This window comes from Siniperca chuatsi, linkage group LG7 (genome assembly GCF_020085105.1).
Source record: "Siniperca chuatsi isolate FFG_IHB_CAS linkage group LG7, ASM2008510v1, whole genome shotgun sequence".
NCBI lineage: Eukaryota > Metazoa > Chordata > Actinopteri > Centrarchiformes > Sinipercidae > Siniperca > Siniperca chuatsi.
In genome coordinates this window covers 30436192-30455304 of record NC_058048.1, presented here as the reverse complement: position 1 = coordinate 30455304, position 19113 = coordinate 30436192, and the positions used below count along the sequence as shown (strand labels likewise).

General features: G+C 42.0%; 1 protein-coding gene across 1 annotated transcript; it reads right to left on the bottom strand.

Annotated features, from left to right (window-relative positions):
- Window positions 1–848: 848 nt before the first annotated feature.
- Window positions 849–18442, bottom strand: dlc (deltaC). Its single transcript, XM_044202577.1, has 10 exons — window positions 18129–18442; window positions 17547–17789; window positions 17139–17199; window positions 16556–16813; window positions 14965–15156; window positions 11159–11328; window positions 10659–10875; window positions 4027–4765; window positions 3682–3796; window positions 849–2462 (listed from the first exon to the last, which is right to left on the bottom strand). The coding sequence occupies exons 1-10, from the start codon at window positions 18177–18179 to the stop codon at window positions 2457–2459; spliced, it is 2052 nt and encodes a 683-aa protein (XP_044058512.1). The 5' UTR covers window positions 18180–18442; the 3' UTR covers window positions 849–2456.
- Between the last annotated feature and the right edge of the window lie 671 nt (window positions 18443–19113).

The window sequence follows — 19113 nt, the reverse complement described above, 5'->3', positions numbered from 1 at the left end:
ATGTTTGACAAAAACTACACATTTTAATTCTTCAGCATGGAGATTTACTCTTGACTTGAGGACATCTCAGTAGATTAGCTGCTTTTAAAGGAATACTTTGACATTTTGGGAATGATGGTTATCTGCTTTCTTTCGGAGAGTTAATTTCGTTACCACTTTCCACTTTCGTTCACATGTCTGTATGGTATTAAGCTACAGCCAGCAGCTGGTTAGCTTAGCTTAGCATAAAGACTGGAAACAGGGGGAAACAGCTAGCCTGGCTCAGTCCAAAGTTAACAGCATTTACCTACCAGCACCTCTTAAGATCACTGATTACCATGTTGTGGGCTGTAGTGGGTAACTTTGTCTCAAGGCACCAGTGACCCCGGTTTCCATCCAGGGGGTCAGTGTGGACATTGTAGAGGATTACAAGTACCTGGGAGTACACATGGACAATAAACTGGACTGGACCAAGAACACTCAAGCTGTTTACAGGAAGGGCCAGAGCCGCCTCTGTTTCCTGATGAGGCTGAGGTCCTTCGACATCTGCCGGACAATACTGAGGATGTTTTATGAGTCTGTGGTGGCCAGTGCTATCCTGTATGCTGTTGCATGCTGGGGCAGCAGGCTGAGGGCAGCGGACGCTAACAGACTCAACAAACTGATCCGTAAGGCCGGTGGCATTGTGGAGGTGGAGCTGGACTCTCTGGCGGTGGTGTCAGAGAGGAGGACGCTGGCCAAACTACACGCCATCTTGGACAGTGTCTCCCACCTGCTCCATGACGCGCTGGTCAAACAAAGGAGCACCTTTTGCTACTGACATACTGGTGTGAATGTCCACACACAGGAAGAAATGTGAAACAACACAGTAACATTAATGTTATTTATTTATGAAAAAATATATTTCTTGATTCTGACTGAAACATTAGGCACATTAACATAGAAATATATACAATTCTCTTTCATAAATACAAAATTATTTACAAAGGGAAAAATTAAATAAGAAAACTTCGGAATATATGACAACATTGCATTGTTTTCTTAAATTAACGAAGATAGTACAAAGACACGACTACAGAGGAACACATATTTTTGGTATCAAATGGATTAGGTAAAAATAAGAAGTAATTAAAAAACTCTCTTTGGAGTGCCTCACTGTTGTAAAAGTTTACTGACTCTTGGGAGTGTTGCGGAAAAACAGTGGGTGATATTAATGCTTTCCTGTTTAGTTGCTGTGACAGCAGTGGTTGATAAAGGCAGCAAGAGAGAGAAGAGGCAGCAAGTTTAGTTTTTCGTTTTTTGATTCATAGAAAAATAAACATCCAAAACTTACAAAGGAAGGAAGACAAACGGAAAAACTGATTCGTAAGATGAATCCAGCTCGGCTGGACCTTCATCCAGCCTGTGACATGTTTGACTTTTCTTTTATATCTTAAAATTGTCAAAGGTAGATTATCTGTTCATGAGGTGAAAATGTAGAAAACAACTGATTGTTGATAAAGGAACAAACTCCCTGATTCACCTGAAAACTAGTTTAGACTGGGATTAGAATGGGATATGGGAATGGGATGACTGGATATTGGAATTGGGTCTAGGACTGGAAACAGTACATATGATGGATTTAAAAACACATCACCAGTAGGAAGGGCTGGTTCCAGTGGATTTGAATGGGTTGTCTGGTGTTGTAAAGACAGGATTTGAACATGAGAAACAAATAAAAACCCAAAACAAATTCTGCTCATTGTGAGTCCTGGGTTTAAGTCTTGTTGGAGTGTTTTTCTAAGAAGAGGCACTTCAGAGTTTGTATGATTGGATGTGATTGTAAGACTGCTGTCGTTCTTCTTCTAACAGGCCACAATGTGATGCTTCGCTTCCAGAGAAAACAAAAATCTAATAAAATGGAGTGATGACAGAAAGTCCAGTTCAGCTTTCTGACAGAAATTATTTGTGGGAAAGTTCAGGTTGTGTGACCTAAAAGAAAATGTTCTGTCTCCCGTTCCTGTAAACGATTTGATTGACATCATATTGTGAAATTGTACAGGAAACGGTTGCCGTGATGATTAGGAAGCATAGCTAAGGCACCAGACTTTTCCGATTGGTAGATACTTCCAACTCTTTACGTCCTCTCGTTCACGTTTGATCCAAGGAAAATTCAGATATACAGACAGAAATATTATATTAAGATTTAAAGTATAAAAAAAAGATAAATAGTGCAAATGACGCCGGACATTCAGTCTTTCCTCTTTCCTCTGATCCTCCGCTGCTTTTTCTTTCTTTTCAGTCATTGTCATGCAAACATTGTCAATATCGAAGCAGAAAAGCAATCCTTTCTTTTTGTTTCTTTCCATTGAGCAGCAGTAATAAATATTAAATAAAAAAGTGTGTAGAATAGATCCTCTGGGTGAACTGTCCTGGAGTGAAAACATTTCAGGCCTTCAGCGTAAAAGTTCCTCCACTGATGCTCTGAAAACTGGAGGTTATACCTGAGAATAGATAGAGAAATAGCAGTTAGTCATCAGCGTAGATTATGACTTCTTTGTGGTCATATTTAAAAACATGCCATCATTTATAGAAAGAGATGATTTTAGAATAAGATTTTTTTTAAAGCCCCAGAGTGACGTTTTAAAGTCTGAATTCCTGAAAATGTTCTCCAAAATCAGTAAATAATATTAACCATTAGAGTGAAATAAATGAAGTGATGACTCCTCACTACATCTATCATATGAGTTTTGCATTACTTGATCACTAGAAACAAATTAGCTGATTTTGAAAGATGTAAAGTTTTGCATATCACAAAATGCACTCACTTTTTTTCTACAAGTCATGTCATGTTGTATTTTCAGTTTAGGTGCATTTTTCTGCACACTAAGTAACTGTGACATGTAACAAACACTTAAAAACTAATATTACTGTTATTAATTTGCATCTCTTAGTTTCATTCAGAGTTGTTGACTCTTGAAATGTTGAGAAACTATTATTACAGAGTATATATACATATATATATTTGCTGTCTCAGTATTCATGTTCAAATCAGCATTTAGACACAAATTAAAATGATAAAAACATCTATGTACTCTCAGTCTGAGCCATGCATTCCCAAACATTTGTGACAAAAAAGCACACAATGCACAATCATTATTTTAAATATGACAAAATGTAGGAGAATACATTATCAGACCAAAATTAGCAATATTATCAAACTACTGTAATCTTGGCTTGATAACTAACGAACAGTGTCAGCTATACAACAAATAACACAAATTTATTACAGTACAGCTGTTTGCAGTGCGCCCAGCACTGGAGAGCTCTAATCAAAAACACAACTATCCAACAAGGCAAATCAAATCGAAGTGCCAGTTCTAAACTCATATTTTCTGAAGAGCTGATTAAATCATTGATACGTTTAACAAAACTTTGCAAAGGCCCAAAACCTACACAACCTACATAAACACAACGTGGGGTTTAAACCAGCCTTTCAACTTTGAATAAACTTGACATTTCTTATTTTTGAACGCCATCATCACTTGGTTTCCTCTCCTTTATGCTCACTGTCTCACAGCACGGACTCTGACTGGCTTTTCATCCAGAAAAATAAAACAAAAATCGAGTTAACAGAGTGTGACACACCAGAGATGGGATTAGTCTCTTATGGACCAAATAAAGAACACATGAATACACGTTTGTGTGTATACGTGTCCTCACCTCAGTAGCAAACACACACTGCTCCATCTGCTCTTGGATGATGAACACTGGGTGATACAGACTGTCCTTTGCAAAACTGAGAGGAGGAACGATGATGGACGAGTCCCTCTTCTTACTGTTAGAGAGAGGGAGAGAGGGAGGGTTGGTACAGCGGCAACAAAAAGATTTTGACAGAAATACTTGAGGTGAAGGTGTGTGAACACCCGAATGATCAGATAACAGACGACAAACATGCTGCGACTTGTCTTCTCAGAACAACCCAGTGTGCAGAGAAGAAAAAAAAAAGGCAAAACACAAACACACACACACACACAGAAAGCTATCAAACCATCATCAGGTCCTTACAGGTCAAACTTGTTCTTGGCCAGGCACTGCTCCTCTTTGGCCAGGTTACAGTCTGCCATTTTGTTTTTAAACATGGCCATGTTGTCGCCGCCCTTCTCCACCAGCGCTGCGTCCTTATTGGACACTTTAAATTGTCCTCCAGGGATGAGGAAGGCCTCCTTCTCTCTCAGGCTGCCCAGTGGTGCTCCTGGTAAGCTCCCGTTATTGGGTCCACCCCCACCGATCACCGCGTTGCGGTTATTCACCGTCTCCAGGTCGTTCTTCACCGATGTGGAAAGGGCCGTGAGCGCCCTGCCCCGGCGGAGCTGACGCAGAATGTGGATGGCGGCGCACACCAGCAGAGTCAGCGTCACCAGGCCGAGGGCAACGGCGGCAATCAGCGCAGGAGGGACATCGTCCTTCCCTGGCGGCTGCGTAGGCGGCCTGGTGACAGAGTACTCGCAGCGTGCGCCCATGAAGCCCGGCGGACACTGGCACACGGGGCCGGTGAAGTGGGTGTAACACGTGCCACTGTTCTCGCAGGGGAACTGGTCGCAGGGGCTGGTGCGCACAGAGCAGTCCTTACTGGTGAAGCCGAGGGTGCACGTGCAGGTGAAGTCGTTTATGCCGTCGATGCAGGTGCCGGCGTTGCGGCAGGGGTTGCCGGCGCAGTCGTCAATGTTGGTCTCGCAGCGAGAGCCGGTGAAGCCTGGCCGACAGCGGCACATGACACCCTTACCGAGGTCCAAACACTGAGCGCCTGCAGAGAGAAAGAGACAGAAAGGTTTTAGTTATTAACACACATCTGGAAGACAGAAGTTTAACACCTGAACACAAGAAGGATTGGCTGTGCAGAAGGAGACAGGATGAGAAGAAGGACAAGTGTTATAATTGTTGAACAAAACATTTAAACACAACACAAAGATGTAGGTTTTATGTTTTATGCTAAAATCTATAATCTGTCTGGTTCAAGAGAATCAAATAAAAACAAATGATCTGTTTAGTGCTTTTTGTGCAAGGTTGCAATACAAGCAAGTGCTTCACAAGAAAATACTAGACATAATAATTAACGAGACAATATCAACCAAATAAATTGACAAACAGCAATAAAATGTAACAGTAAAGAGTAGAATTAAAGAAATAATGTCAAGGAAGGGGGTGGATTAAAAAAACAGGATTAGTCTTTCACCTATGTAAAGCTAGAAAGATTTAGTTTTAATTTGTCAATGGATTATGTTGCCCTCCGGTCTGTCTCGTAGTTCTAGATCAGTAAGTATCTGACAAGGACAGCAAGAAAGACGGTGGGAAATGTAAGGTGCTGTTGACGTGGTGGGGAGTACAGAGTGCAGCCATGAAGGGAAGACACTCGCTGAAAGCACGCATAAGTTAAAGAGAAAAGGCTGTACTTAAAAAAACACAGTGATTGCTAGCTTGTGGTGCAATATTCTTTAAAGAGATATTAAGATGGTGGACACTTTCAGTGCTCTAAAACATCTTAGGTGTCTGATAAAAAGTCCTGTATTTTGTAATCAGCTGCATCAACAGTGTTAAGTTGGTCCGACCAGTTGAGAGCTGAACACGCTGCTTTCATACTGCCCAACTAAGGTAAGAGTTGAGCTAAACAATGTTGCAGAAAACACAAAAGTGCGTTACTTTACTTTAGATTTTACAAGTCCTAGACTCTCCAGAGACAAGAAGAAGAAGACAGAGTTAATAACAGAAGACTCCGTCTGGACAGCGAGGAGGGCGGCGAGAGAGGAGAGAGGGCCGGAGAGGTAAAGAAAGAAAGAACGTGTTTCCTCCCAACAGATGCCGCTCATCGGGACAGAAATGTGTGCATGATTAGAAACATCCTGAGATGTTTTCCATCGTCAGTGGAGCTTACTGTAAAATATTAACTGAAGAAAACACTGAGGAGATTTGTGAAGGAGGAAAAGACGCAAACCAAAAACTAAACGGACTTACTGACTCTTCATTTATTGTTATGATTATTTTAAGATTATTAATGGTCACGTGGTTTGGCAGTGACTTAGTTCTTGCAGATCAACAATTTCTGTTTGGTATTTACTGAGAAAGGACAGGAAAGGAAAGGCGAGGGGAGAGGACCTGAGGACACTTTGCACAGGACGGTTTGGGGCTCCACACTAAAGCTCAAACTGCAGCAAAACACTGTAAAAACAAACTCTTGAATCATCTCCATATTTGGTTGTTCTGTTCAGCTGCTGTGTTGCAACACAGCAAACAGAGTGGAGCTACAACCAACCAGTCAGCAGTTGTGAGGATGGTTTTTTCCCCTCAGTCAGGCTCACTGAGAAGCAGGAATGACTGCAGATTGAAGATAAGCAGGAAGCAGTTTATACACCCTAATGAGGACCTGAGGGAGGACTGGAGGCTGACCTGGGACCCTGAGAGACAACTCCACTCAGCAGGCCAACGATAACTGTATGTTAATTAAAATATTTAGTGATAAAGTTGTATTTTGTGATGCCAGTTCTGTCAGTGGAGCCGTCTATCTGTTTGCTCTCATAAAAAAGACAGTTTGTCTGGACTGGACATCCGTCTGACATGAGAACAGGTGCCTCAAAGCCTGAGAATCTAGCTGCATCCTTCTTTCTTCACTAAAATTTGGTAGTTTTTAATTTTTACAAAGCATTATTTCATCCTGCGAGTTACGAAGGTTTCCTAATAATCTGTCCTTTCCCAAGTCAGTGGCATCAAAACGTTCTTACAGTTGTAATACCAGTGTTTTTGCATTTTTTTTAATCCTATTTACTACAAATCCTTTACAAAGCATTTTCTCCAGCCTTTGTTTTCAGTTTATAAAATCAACCTGCAGAGACTTGAAACTTGAGACTTGTTGCAGATAGCTAATCCATCTCAATAAACATTATATTCGATTTTAGTTTTGTCAAAACTACTAATCATTCTGACTGGTCTGAAAGCCGACCTGCACGGTGCATTCATGAGCTGGAAGGAAAATCAGACATCTTAGACTTGGCTGCCGAGGAGCATTCATTAGGTATGTTGTCACAAAACTAAACCCACAACAACAAGCCAACATGGATGATTTGAAAAGGATAATATGAACTAGGTTTTCTGCGCTTGTTGTTTTGCTGACTCTCAGCTCTTGCATGTAGCTTTTCTCCAGCAATAAACAGACCAGACTGACAATCACACATTCTACACAGATGGACTGTCACTTTAACAAAAGTAAAACTCTGCACAGTGTTAATTATGATGGATTATTGCTCTGGAGACCATTTCAGGTATCTGCAAGGTGATTTTAAATAAAGAAATGAAAGTAATGGCAGCCTGGAAGAAGGGAAATCAATCTAAAAACTGACGGTATGTTTAGGAAAATGTTTAGCAGTGATGTAAAGATAATGCAATTTGTAGTTAATAAGTTAAACACACACGGAGTTCACATGCCACAGTGAGGTGCAACGGGTTGAATTATCTTGTAAAACATTGTTGTGAGGCTTTTTTTGGCACACAAAAGGACCAGGCATTTCAAGAGAGAAATGAGCCGTGGATCAGCCTGGTGCTGACGGCTCTATCAGCCTGAGAACGGCTGCCAGCACTGGATTCATGCCCAAGACGACAGGACGAGTGCAACCAGGTAGAGAAAGAGAGACTGAGAGGTCTGAGCGTCTCCACGGCTACTGCTAAAAACAGGCTTGTTTACGACGCCAACAACGAGTGAAATATTTGTGTTGTCAGACAGAAGGTGATAAGACATGTTCAGAGGCTCCTGCGTGACAATCCAGGAGTTTATCGGCCCTCGCGCACACACACAAAAAGAAGTCTGATGTGAGGTTTTAAACTCTAACATCACGAGTCCATCTCTGCATACATTTACTGGTAGAAATTCTTTATATAACTTTATATCCCAAAACAAGTATCAAAGCAATGAGATCACAACTGAATCTGGTCCATCTGACAATTAAAGTTACAATTTTAAGCAGCTAATCAGCAATATGTGCTCATATGCTAAGGATGACCTCAAATGTTTTCCTTTTAATAAATGTCCATCATTCTTTGTCAGCTGAAACATAAACTCAGAAGTGTAAACTGAGTTCAGTTACCTTTATCCACTACTATCTTGTCTTCTCTCACTCTTGTTTTCTGTCTGATTTTTCAAGCTGACAAGAAGGTCATTGACTCGAGTCAGTGGACTTTATCTAACATGGATCAGCTCCAACACATTAGTCCTTGTTATTACTAGTAGCCTTTAAACCAAGATAATCATTATCCTTTTATATTTATGCCAAATCATAACTGTTATTTAATGACATGCTGCTCCAATCTAATATTACAGGAGATGTGCTTGTTAGCTGTGACAGCAACCTGCAATATGAAATTCACACAAAAAGTGCCATTTACTGACAAAAATCAGGACTGAATTTTAAGAGAAACTGCTTCAGGAAGTAATTGATGCTTCCACAGGGCTCAACTCTTGGGCCACTTGTCTTTTAACTTGAATAATGTCAGCAGGGGATAAATGTCTATATTTATGCAGATGAAACACAACTGTACATTTCTGTTTCCCCTGATGACACCAGCTCACTGAATCTGATTAAGCTCATTTAGGATAAAATAAACCCAAAGGTATACAACTGACCATTTAAATGACCATTTTGGCTAAAAGTGTGTTTGTGCTTTTTCTTGTGTGTGTTTGGAGTAGGAGTGTTAACTGCTGCCACGAAGATATAAACACCTGCGAACACCATCAGGTCACCGCAGAGCAGTGAAAAAGTTAGATCTAATAGAGAAAATTATTCTGGGGTACACCAATAACTTATTGTAGACTCTTAAGAAACACAACTGCGACATATCTGAAGCTCTCTATCATTTTAGAAACAATAAGTCCAGTGTTTTGGTCCAACACATAATTCAAGTTTTAATACAAAGCAGATTAGACCACTGAAATGAAGTAGTTTGTGAAGATTTTGACCCTAAAATACTAATCTTCTGGTTGTTCCCTTTGACTATAACCCTCTGCTGTAGCATCATTTAATCATTATACCAGCTTGTTCTTGTAAATAGTTTGATATTGATTGAAATTAGATGACTAAATAAATGATTAACTGACTGATAAACCACCCATCGGGATATACAGGCATTCAAGCCAAGGTCGTCAGAGCAAAGCAAAAATCACTAAGCAACCGTGTTTGCACAGAGCTGCAAAAAACCAATAAAGGCTAGACACTGAAGCATCTGGGTAGTTTCACAAAAACAAGATGGCCTGAAGAAAGCTAAGCATATACACTCATGATGGTGTACATACTAAAAAGTTTGACGAACTGTGAAAACACTTCCCTGAACATCTGAATGTCTCTAAACAATCTGCAGCAGGTGGATCCAGTCAGCGAGATTTAAGATCTACAAACATATTAACTACCAGAGAACAGCTGTGCAGGTTTCCAACACCTTGACAAGTTTGTGACCCAAAAAACTACATTGACTTCAGAGGGCTGAACTGAGTGCAGCTCAACACCAAAAAGGATGCTGCTTATCTTTTCTTTTTCCTCGGCCTTTGTTTAAACTGCACAATAAGGCTGCCAGTTCTAGTTCAACCAAAGTGAACACAAGAGTGAATGAATGATTAGATAACCAACTACCAAAATAATCAACACCTGAAGCTTTATTGTTTATCCTAACAGCAGTAGTAGCAGGACACTCGACCTGCTTGGCAAGTTGTTGTATTTTTGCTGCTGATGAGATAAGCAATGATCCAAAAGGCTCTTAATCTACAACTATTATATACATTTAAACAACTTTTACAAATGTATTTGTTGGTGTATGCATAACTACTTATAACTATACAAACACTCCACCTTTAACAGAAAAGATTTTTGAAGCTTTTTTCCAAAATCAGTGCATCACGTTTCCCTCTGATCAGTTTGACCAGATTTTAAGTAACTTGCAGCTTCTAAAACGTAGAGAACAAGTCAGACCGGACAGTTACTTTCACCTTAATATCTTAGACAGGAAACATCAACCCTTAAACACAAGCTAAATATCTAATTCTTATGAACTGTCTGCCACAAAGTTACAAAGCAAAAGAGAGCTGCATCACTGGCAATGAAGGAGACAAGGAGACACTAATTACATCAAGTGGTTGAATGCCGGCCGCCTGCAAGTCTGAACTTCAAGAAAATCACAAAGTATCACGGTACGGTATGAGCCATCTGCATTGTGATGTCAAAAAATGAGTGTTTTTGAAATCCCAGTCTTCAGATGTATGCCATATGTTCCATGTTTTTATTCTTTTTTTAACAGGTTTGCAGCATCTGATTAATTCAGTAAGCACAGGATCAGTCCCACAAACCAGAGGCAAACAGGTACATTTTGGCCTTGTTGATAAACAAATGAAATGCAGCAAATCATTTTTAAGATTTCCTTCCAGACTACAGGATGACAATTCTACACCAGACAGACTAGTACTGGATTTGGGATTTTGGTGTGGCTGGTTCATGATGCCACTTTTGTATTATGTTCTTGCAAAAGTGTCAATGTTAATATTGAGCAAGACATGAATTCCTAATATCACTGCAGCTCCGCAAACCAGCACACCTGAGTTTATGATTTTCATATTTTTCGTGAAAATGGGGGAGTAAAAGTAAATGAAGCGGGTTACAGAAGGTTCTTACCATTAGCGCAGGGGTTGCTGCTGCATCTGTCGATCCTCTTCTCGCAGTTGGAGCCTGTGTACTCGGGCGGGCAGCGGCAGCTGTACCCGCCGGCGACGTTCTCAACACAGGTTCCTCCGTTAAAACACGGCCCGTCTGCGCACTTCATGGCGCTAATCTCGCAGTTCTTACCGTAGAAGCCCTGAGGGCACGCACACGAATAATCGTTCACCAAATCCTGGAGGAAAGACAGGAGGAGAAAAAGAGTTGAGGAGGGGAGGAAGTGAAGATTTATCAGTCCAGACACAGCTTTCCTGTAATGAGCTTTTATTTAGTTTCCCAATGTTTCTGTCTTTGTTAGATAGTTATTGAGTTATGCTGCAGTCTTTTTGAAGGATTCTGGGGAAACGGGATTTGCTAAACAACCAAAACTTGATGAAAGCCGATCTAGAAGTTTTGTATGCTGATTCAACAAAACGTTCTTGATTTCAGTGAAGATAAGTATGAAAATATTGACTTACTTTGCAGCTGCCGCCGTTCTTGCAGGGGTTGCTGTTGCACTCGTTGGTCTCGATCTCGCAGTTAATGCCGGTAAACCCAGGCCGGCAGGTGCAGGTGTAGCTGCCCTGGCCGGTGTTGGTGCACGAGGCATCATTCTGGCATGGCTTGTGGTTGGTGCAGTAGTTCAGGTCTGGAGAAACAGGATGAGAGTAACAGCAAGGTTAGATTAATGAACCACTTCCCTCTCGGTGTTAGCTATAAAAAACTGTCAACACGGTGCTGTCTGTCTTGAATTCCTTTTCTTATTAACTTATGAAGTTATGAAGACAGGGTTGAAATTACTGGAGGATGGGAGGGGGTCTGACCCCTACTTAAGGGTTAGACCCCCCCAGAAGAGATTAAAACAACAGTTCGGGGGGTGTCGTCAAAACATTTCTATAAATATTCCAATATATTTAGCATATTCATGCCTGAAAGAATCTTGTAATACGATTTCAGACTTAGGCTTCACTCCCCTTTGAAATCATTTTAATAAAAATTTTAAGGATTTTTTTTGGCAATAAAGCAGGTGGTCAAACAGTAGATCATGCTGATGTCATTGGAAGGTGGTACACTTAAATTATTTCTTGCAAAACGGCTGTCATTCTATGACTGTTTTACATTTTACCAAAACTTTTGTAGCAATACTTTTACTAAGTGATGAGGAAACTTTGTTTCAGTATCACAGTAATAACACTCTCTTAATACTGTATACGGTATGTTGTCTCAAGAAATTAAGTTGAGATATCTGCAAGGAAAGGAGGGAGTTTGGTGAAGGTTTGGTAAAACATGAATAAAATGATTTATCAAGGGTTTCTGTGTTTTCTGTGTGGGCATCTCAGATTTGTTTTGTAGGTTGAGCACTCTAAATGTCTTACTTTACCTGATAGAAAGTCAAATGACAAATACATTTGTGTGAAACTGCCAAAGTAAAGCTGCTAAGTAGCAGACGGGTGATGTAATTTGAGGTTTGTGCTGAACCCCAAATTTACAGATTCACATCCCTGTGAACTTTTTACCTATAAACTTTGCTAACACAAAGTGCTAACACAAAACTGCATTCTGCAATGTGTTTTCAAACCTTTGTCCGCTCAGCCTTTGACAATTTCTGAATATCTAAAGTTCTACTTTCCCCTGTTGTCCAGCTTAGATGGACAAATGTTAGTGTGTTGCCAGATTTTTAAAAGTATGTCAGTTTGCTGGTCCAGGTTCATGCTCCCAGATTTCCAGCTTGTTCTGTACGTCCTCCTGAGCAAACCAGAATTTACTTCAGACTGGAAAAACCATCCCTAAACAAGGGGCAAGATTGTGACATCCCGTCACTGCTGCCTTAAACATCGTCACATCATTTAAACCCTAGCAGCTTCACACCAACTCAAACCTTCTCATATAAATAAATATATAAATAAGTAAACATAATGTGTAAAGCAACTTTTCATAATAAATGTTGGAATTTATTGTACAATAATAAAAGACATAACAAATCACATGTTCATAGCAGAAATTCTAAAAAGAGTCTTCCAAATCATCCAAGCTTTAAGAGGCAACGACAGAAAAACCCAAGAGATTTCACTCTGGAAAGACAGATTGAGACATGGATTGACACTAAGACACTGATTAGTTATTAGTTTTAGTAATTTGGACCTACTGCGAAACAACTCAGGGTGGTGAACAGAGTGTTAGAACAGTCCAGCTGAGTAGAAACTAACACATATGGTTGTTTCAAGATCCAACAAAGGCTTCAAGGCTGGTTTAATGGTAGCTTCTACTGGGCTGATACTGTATTTAAGCACAGATATAACCTAGACCTAAATAAAAAGGTTTGTTTGCAGGTAAACAACAGTAAGATCAACACCTGGAGCAACTTAATAACCGGGTGAAGAAAAATTAAAATGGAAGAGGACTAAGGAAGGAGCCCTGAGGCACACCACGGATCATCTGAACAGATGAGGAGGCATACTGTGTTCTGGGATTAAGGACCACATGCAGTTTCATATCTGAGAAATAAACCAGTAAAGGTTTATATAAAAGAAAAGAACCCCTCTGGAAAAAAAACATATTGTACAAGTTGTACAGCAGTTATTTAGTGTCTTCTACGCCTACGTCAAGATAGCTTGAGGTTTATTTTAATGCTAAAGAAAAGTTTCTTGGCTATTTTTAGGAGGCATTTCAAATCTCTAGGGTTTCAAATGTTGCTGTTGCTAGATAGATTAGCATCAATTCAGACATCCTGACGTGGATATGGTGTAAAGATTCTTAAGCTACAGGACATGACTAATGCCAATCATGAAATATCTATTTGGAATATTACAATAAGGTTATGGCTCTGGATACGTTCTTATTTGCTCATATGCAGATGATAAACAACTTTACATTAAAGTGAAACCTGCTGACCCAATATAGACTCTAGAAATTGGTATTTTATATGTTTAAACCGTAATGTTAACACAACTTTTTATATTCTGCAAGCAGCTGCAAAAATCTTAAACTGCACATATAGCTTGCACGAGATGTTTTTACCTGCCGTTTTCTTTCACTTCCCTCACTACTGCAATTTACTTTTACCCTATTTGTCTTGCAGTTACTGTCCTTCACTTCTCTGTAAAATATAATTGTTGTTTAGTTATTAATATAATAATAAACCAGTAGTGCACCCCTACAGATGAGTAAAAGAACACCACTGGAATGTATGAATAAAAACAAATTACAAAAGGATTATAAAATGATAACACTGGAATTTTGCCCTGTTTTTGGCCATCTAATACAATTATTATATATATATTATTATTACAAAATTACAGTGTACCCAATGTATAAAGCATGTTTTCAGATTATTTAAAATACTTTCAAAGCAGCCTTTAGTTTAATTTCATTTCATTTAAAAAACAACTTACAGAGATTTAAAACTTGCATGCGATAGTTGACATTACATTATAGTTGACATTTTGGTTAAATGTTGCATTATCATTGAGTTGAAAGCGCGGGTGGATTTGAAGTCTAGAAGGTTAGGCATGTTTATGTGGTGCTGGGAGGCTCCAACTTCTGAAAATTGAGAGTTGGCTGTCGAATAGCGTTGCATTCACGAGCTATGCTGGCGGGAAAAAAGGAAGACAACACATTTTTTAAATTAATTATGTAAATTTGGAGTCTTTGTGCACTTTAAAAATGTCAGAGCTTTTCCTTAGCTACACAGATTTTTCTTCTCAGTCCACATGTTATCACGCAACAATAACATAACATAAATATCTATGCCGATGTGACGTCGACTGTGATGGAAAATCTATCTGCGGCAGGTTTTATGTCTGCGCAAGTTGATCTTCATAGAAAATCAAATGTAAAATATATGAGCTAAGAACATGCAATGCTATGATCCTTTAATTAGTTTTTGTTTAGTTGCAGAGTAGCTTTGCCATCTTACTGCCACTTTTAGTCAGTCATCAAGCCTCTAATTAACATATTAATTTATTTTAATTCATCTGCATTTATTAGTCAATCAAAAATTATGAGTACAGACCACACAACAGGAGTCTGAGATGATAGTTGGCTATTTAAAGGGTAAAAAGGCTGATTAGTTAATCGACGGTTAAACTGACATCATTCGTGGGTTAGTCAGTACGGTAGTCTGCTACAATGGCGGGAAAACAACGTTCATTTTTAATCATAATCTGTGTGTTTTTAACTTCTCGCTGGAACGTAAATGCTTATTTTTTCTGGATGAACCGGTGAATAAACCAGTCAGCTGCCCGTTGACCTGACTGGCTGGGCTGTTTTTCGAGGTTGAACCCACCTTGGTCACAGTACAGGCCTCCCCATCCCTCCTTGCAGTTGCACTGCCAGGGCTGCTGGCAGGTCCCGTGGATGCAGCCGGGGTGTCGGGCGCACTCGTTGCAGCGCTCGCCCTGCCAGCCCTGCCGGCACACACACTCCCCGGGAGACTCGCAGAAACCGTGCTCCTCACTGCACCCCGCTGCACAGATGGCTGATGGGGGAGGAGAAGGAACAGGGAGGGAAGTCAAAGGAAGAGAGGGAAAGGGAGAAAGCGGGAGGAAGAAGGAGCAAATATTAATATGAGTGCATGTGTGTGTGTGTGTGTGAGTCTCATGTTCTTGGTTCGAATCACAAAACAACCCCCCTCCCCTCTCAGGGCCTCTCTCTCTCAACCACACACACACACACACACACACACACACACACACACACACACAACTCCCCTACAAGTGCTTGTTAAGTACTGAACGAAGCAGCTGGCCCACACAACAAAAGCAACACATGCTGTCTCTTTTCACGCAAGACAGCGCACATTAAGCTCCAGCGCGTGTCCCTGTTAAAGCGGGCGAGCCGGGGGCCGACCAGGGGCCCATTGTTGAGCTCAAAACAAAAGGAGCAGACCTCAGAGCCAACACACACACACACACACACACACACACGAAACGACAGAAGTGCTAAGATCTTTTTTTTTGTCCTCCACAGCCACAAGGGCCAGCGATGGCATTGACAACTGCTTGACTTAACAATTTCAAGGCCGCTGGACAAAAAAATTAAGCGCCAAGGGTCTGATTCTCTACTCCCCCACACCTCCTCCCTCCCAATCTGAAGAAACGGTAGAATAAAAATGGAGGGAGAGTAGAGGAGGAGGAGGAGGGGTCACACTACTGTTAAAAAAAAACATTTTATAGCCAATTTTGGTGCTTTATTAGGACAATTCTGAAGTGAATCTGTAGTTGATGTGGTTGGCTGTGCCACAACTTTTTATTTTTTATTCAGATTTAAAACAAGCTTCACTGCTGTCTGGAGAACAGTGACAAACACTGATCAGGATCAAAGCAATGAAACCCTTCTCCAAACTTTATACTGAACACATATCCCAACTTCCTGCTAAGTGACATTATAGATTAGAAATAGAAAATACCACGAAGCATGTCTAAGTCTCAACAGACTCATTGCTAAGCTCTACAGACACACTTTAAGCCCTTACAGGAATATTAGAGGAATATTTTAGAAATATGAAATCGATACTATAGCAAATAAAATTCTTTACAGTATCATAAAGTCACTTTAAGTTCACTATTAAGTGGTGCAGACACCAATTAAACCCCTAATTACAACATTATGATGCCTTCAAGGACCATCCTGCTGTTTTTTTGGCACGTTGTAGCTCATTTACTTTTATTGCTCGTGCTTTTTATCCCGTGTTGTATTGTGTAAGTGTAGTGTTTGAGAGTGAGAAGCTCTGAAATGCCAAACTACTTTGTCATAAAAACACTTAGTGGATCAAATACTAGAGTAGCTGCAGAGGGACCGCTTCAGTCCTTCACGGAACCACAGAGTCGCTGTGGTTCGGTTACAGGGAGCAGGAACAGTTCCGTCTCAACACTTACGGTCAGAGCAGTACTCGCCCGCCCAGCCCTCCTGGCAGCGGCGGTTCCCACCGTCGTCGCAGGTGTAGTGGCCGAAGGTGTCGTTGCGGGGCCGGCAGTAGGCGGAGCAGGCCTCGCCGTGGTAGTGCTCGTTGCACACCACGTGGTAGGAGTAGCGGAGCTCGCTCTGGTTGCCGAAGTGCACGTCCTGGGACCATTCCTCCCCGACAGCCAGCCTGCGGCGGGTCGCCAGCCGGCTGATGAGGTTGTTCTGGTTCTCTGGGTGAGCGAGGGCACAGGTGTGAGCATGTTATTGTGTGTAACTGCAGTGAGTTTCCAGTGATTTGATTTGTTCTCCTGTGGCATCTCTATGACATCCCAGTGATGGTCTACAGCAGGCTCTAAAGCGAGTTTCACAGTGACTTCACAGCAGGAAACGGGCTTCTGGTGTAAGGTCTGTTATGGAGTCCACAATAGTTAGGCTACACATGTAACATGACAAACTGTGTGTGTGTGTGTGTGTGTGTGTGTGTGTTTGCAGTGGGAAACAGCGCCACTGTCGCCGCCTGGCGGTAAAGCAGCGACACTGCAGCAGCAGGTTTACCTGTAGACTCGAGTCCAGAAGACTCCGCGTTCCAGGCTTCGATGATCAGAGAGAAAGTCCCCTGAAATGAGTTGGACAGGATCGATCAGTGAGGACACCCGTCAGGCAGTTCATAGCTGCACGTGCACATGCGCTCAATGAATGTGTGTTTAGTCAGCAGGACAGTCAGTTTATTTATTTTTATGGTTCAATTCCATCCTTCTAGCCTATGTTATGTATGCATCTGGAATGAGAAAGACATTCATAACAAGCTGTAAACTTCGCTTCTTCACTGAAGGTGCAGGTGTGTGATCTGAACGGTAACTGTTGGATTTAGAGGTAGAGGGCCTCAGACAGAAACTGTGAAACACGCAGATTACTGGAGGCCTGAAGGCGCTGAAGAGAAGCCGTGTGAGTTTCGTCACCTACCGGCCACTTGAAGTGAAAGGGCACCCTGATGGGTGCGCTCCCGGAGATGGAGTTGGAGTCGGCGCCGAAGATCTCTGTGAGCGCGGTGCCGTACGTGCACGGCGGCTCCGGGTTGATGACGTCCTGCGAGTGCTTGAGGCACACGCGGAAAAATATCTGGCAGTCCCGGGACTGGTAACGGCAGACGCCGCGGGAGCTGGTGAAGGAGTCGATCTTCAGCTCGAAGACCCCGGAGGAGAGGGCCTGGGGGGAGAACACAGTCGTTACTCACTCACACCGCCGGTGTTGTTCTCGTGTTATTTCTGCAGGCATCGACGGTATTTGTGACCTCTGACTCTCTGCACTGCACAATTTACCAGTTAGGCTAGATATCCATAAATATGTGAAATCAAAATGTAAGTAATTTAGGTCCCGCAGAAATGAAGGAAAACTGTAAAAGGAGCTCGGCGCGCTGCGCGTAAAAGCGCACGTCTCCAAACCTCCCCGCGTCCCCAGAAACCAGCAGAGACAAAACAAACCACCGCGGTTCTAAAGTAAAAAGGTAAGCTGACTTCCTGCAAGTGTGCTGTCAGTGCTACTCACCGTCTGCGCTGATACAAACAGCAGGAGACACGGCAGTAACAGACGCGCCATGGCGTGTCGGCACGGAGCGTCCAGGGCAGAAAGCTCCGGAGGTCCAAGGAAGGTTAATAAGTGCGTAAAATCCAAACGGGTCCAACGGAAACAGAGAGCGTCACCTGAAGAAATAAAAACTAGAAACGCTCCGGGACGGAATAAAAACGGGTGTTTGCGTCAGAGGATCGGTCAGTGTGTCGGAGGTCTGGATGGAGAAGAAATGAGAGTAAAGATCCGCTCAGCTGCTGAACTCTGGACTGTGGCAGCTGCAGCAGCTACACCTCACCCTTTATACCGTGGAGGAAGGGGGAGGGGGGGGAGCGCTGCAAAAAATGTCTACCTGCAGAACAAGTCGTCTTTTACTGCTGTGAGACGCGCGCGCCGTGCTGTGACTGTGACGTGATTGAATTCGGTTCATTCAAACCGAAACTTTTAAAAGAAATCAAAGTTAACGAGGTAAACTTCCTGTCAAACAAGATGAGTGACATCCGGAATTGCTACAACTGATATTTTACTACGAGTCAGGTGCAGCAGCAGCTTCCCATCAGCTGCTGACAGCGTGCCAAGCCTTGTTGTTTTACTTTAAATGTTTGCGTTATCTTTCCAGGCAGCCGTTGCTTTCTGTTTGTTTTCCGGACAGCGGGGGCGAGCTGCGCAGACACGAACCACGCTGCATGAGTTTGATTCAAAAATTCTGCAGAAATGCTGAAACATGACACAGTATTTCCTGCAGCCGGTTTAAAGTGTCTGCAGGCTGAAATGCTGGGACTGTGTGTGTGTGTGTGTGTGTGTGTGTGTGTGTGTGTGGCATGCAAACTCTGGGCAGCAGCGGTGAGCGGCGGAAGGTGGGAAAGGGGGCATTTCTTGCAGTGTGGAGTGCCAAAGAGGCTTTTACGCAAACATGCATAGTAGGAGGAGGGAGGGGAGGGGAGGGGAGGGGGGTGTAACAGGG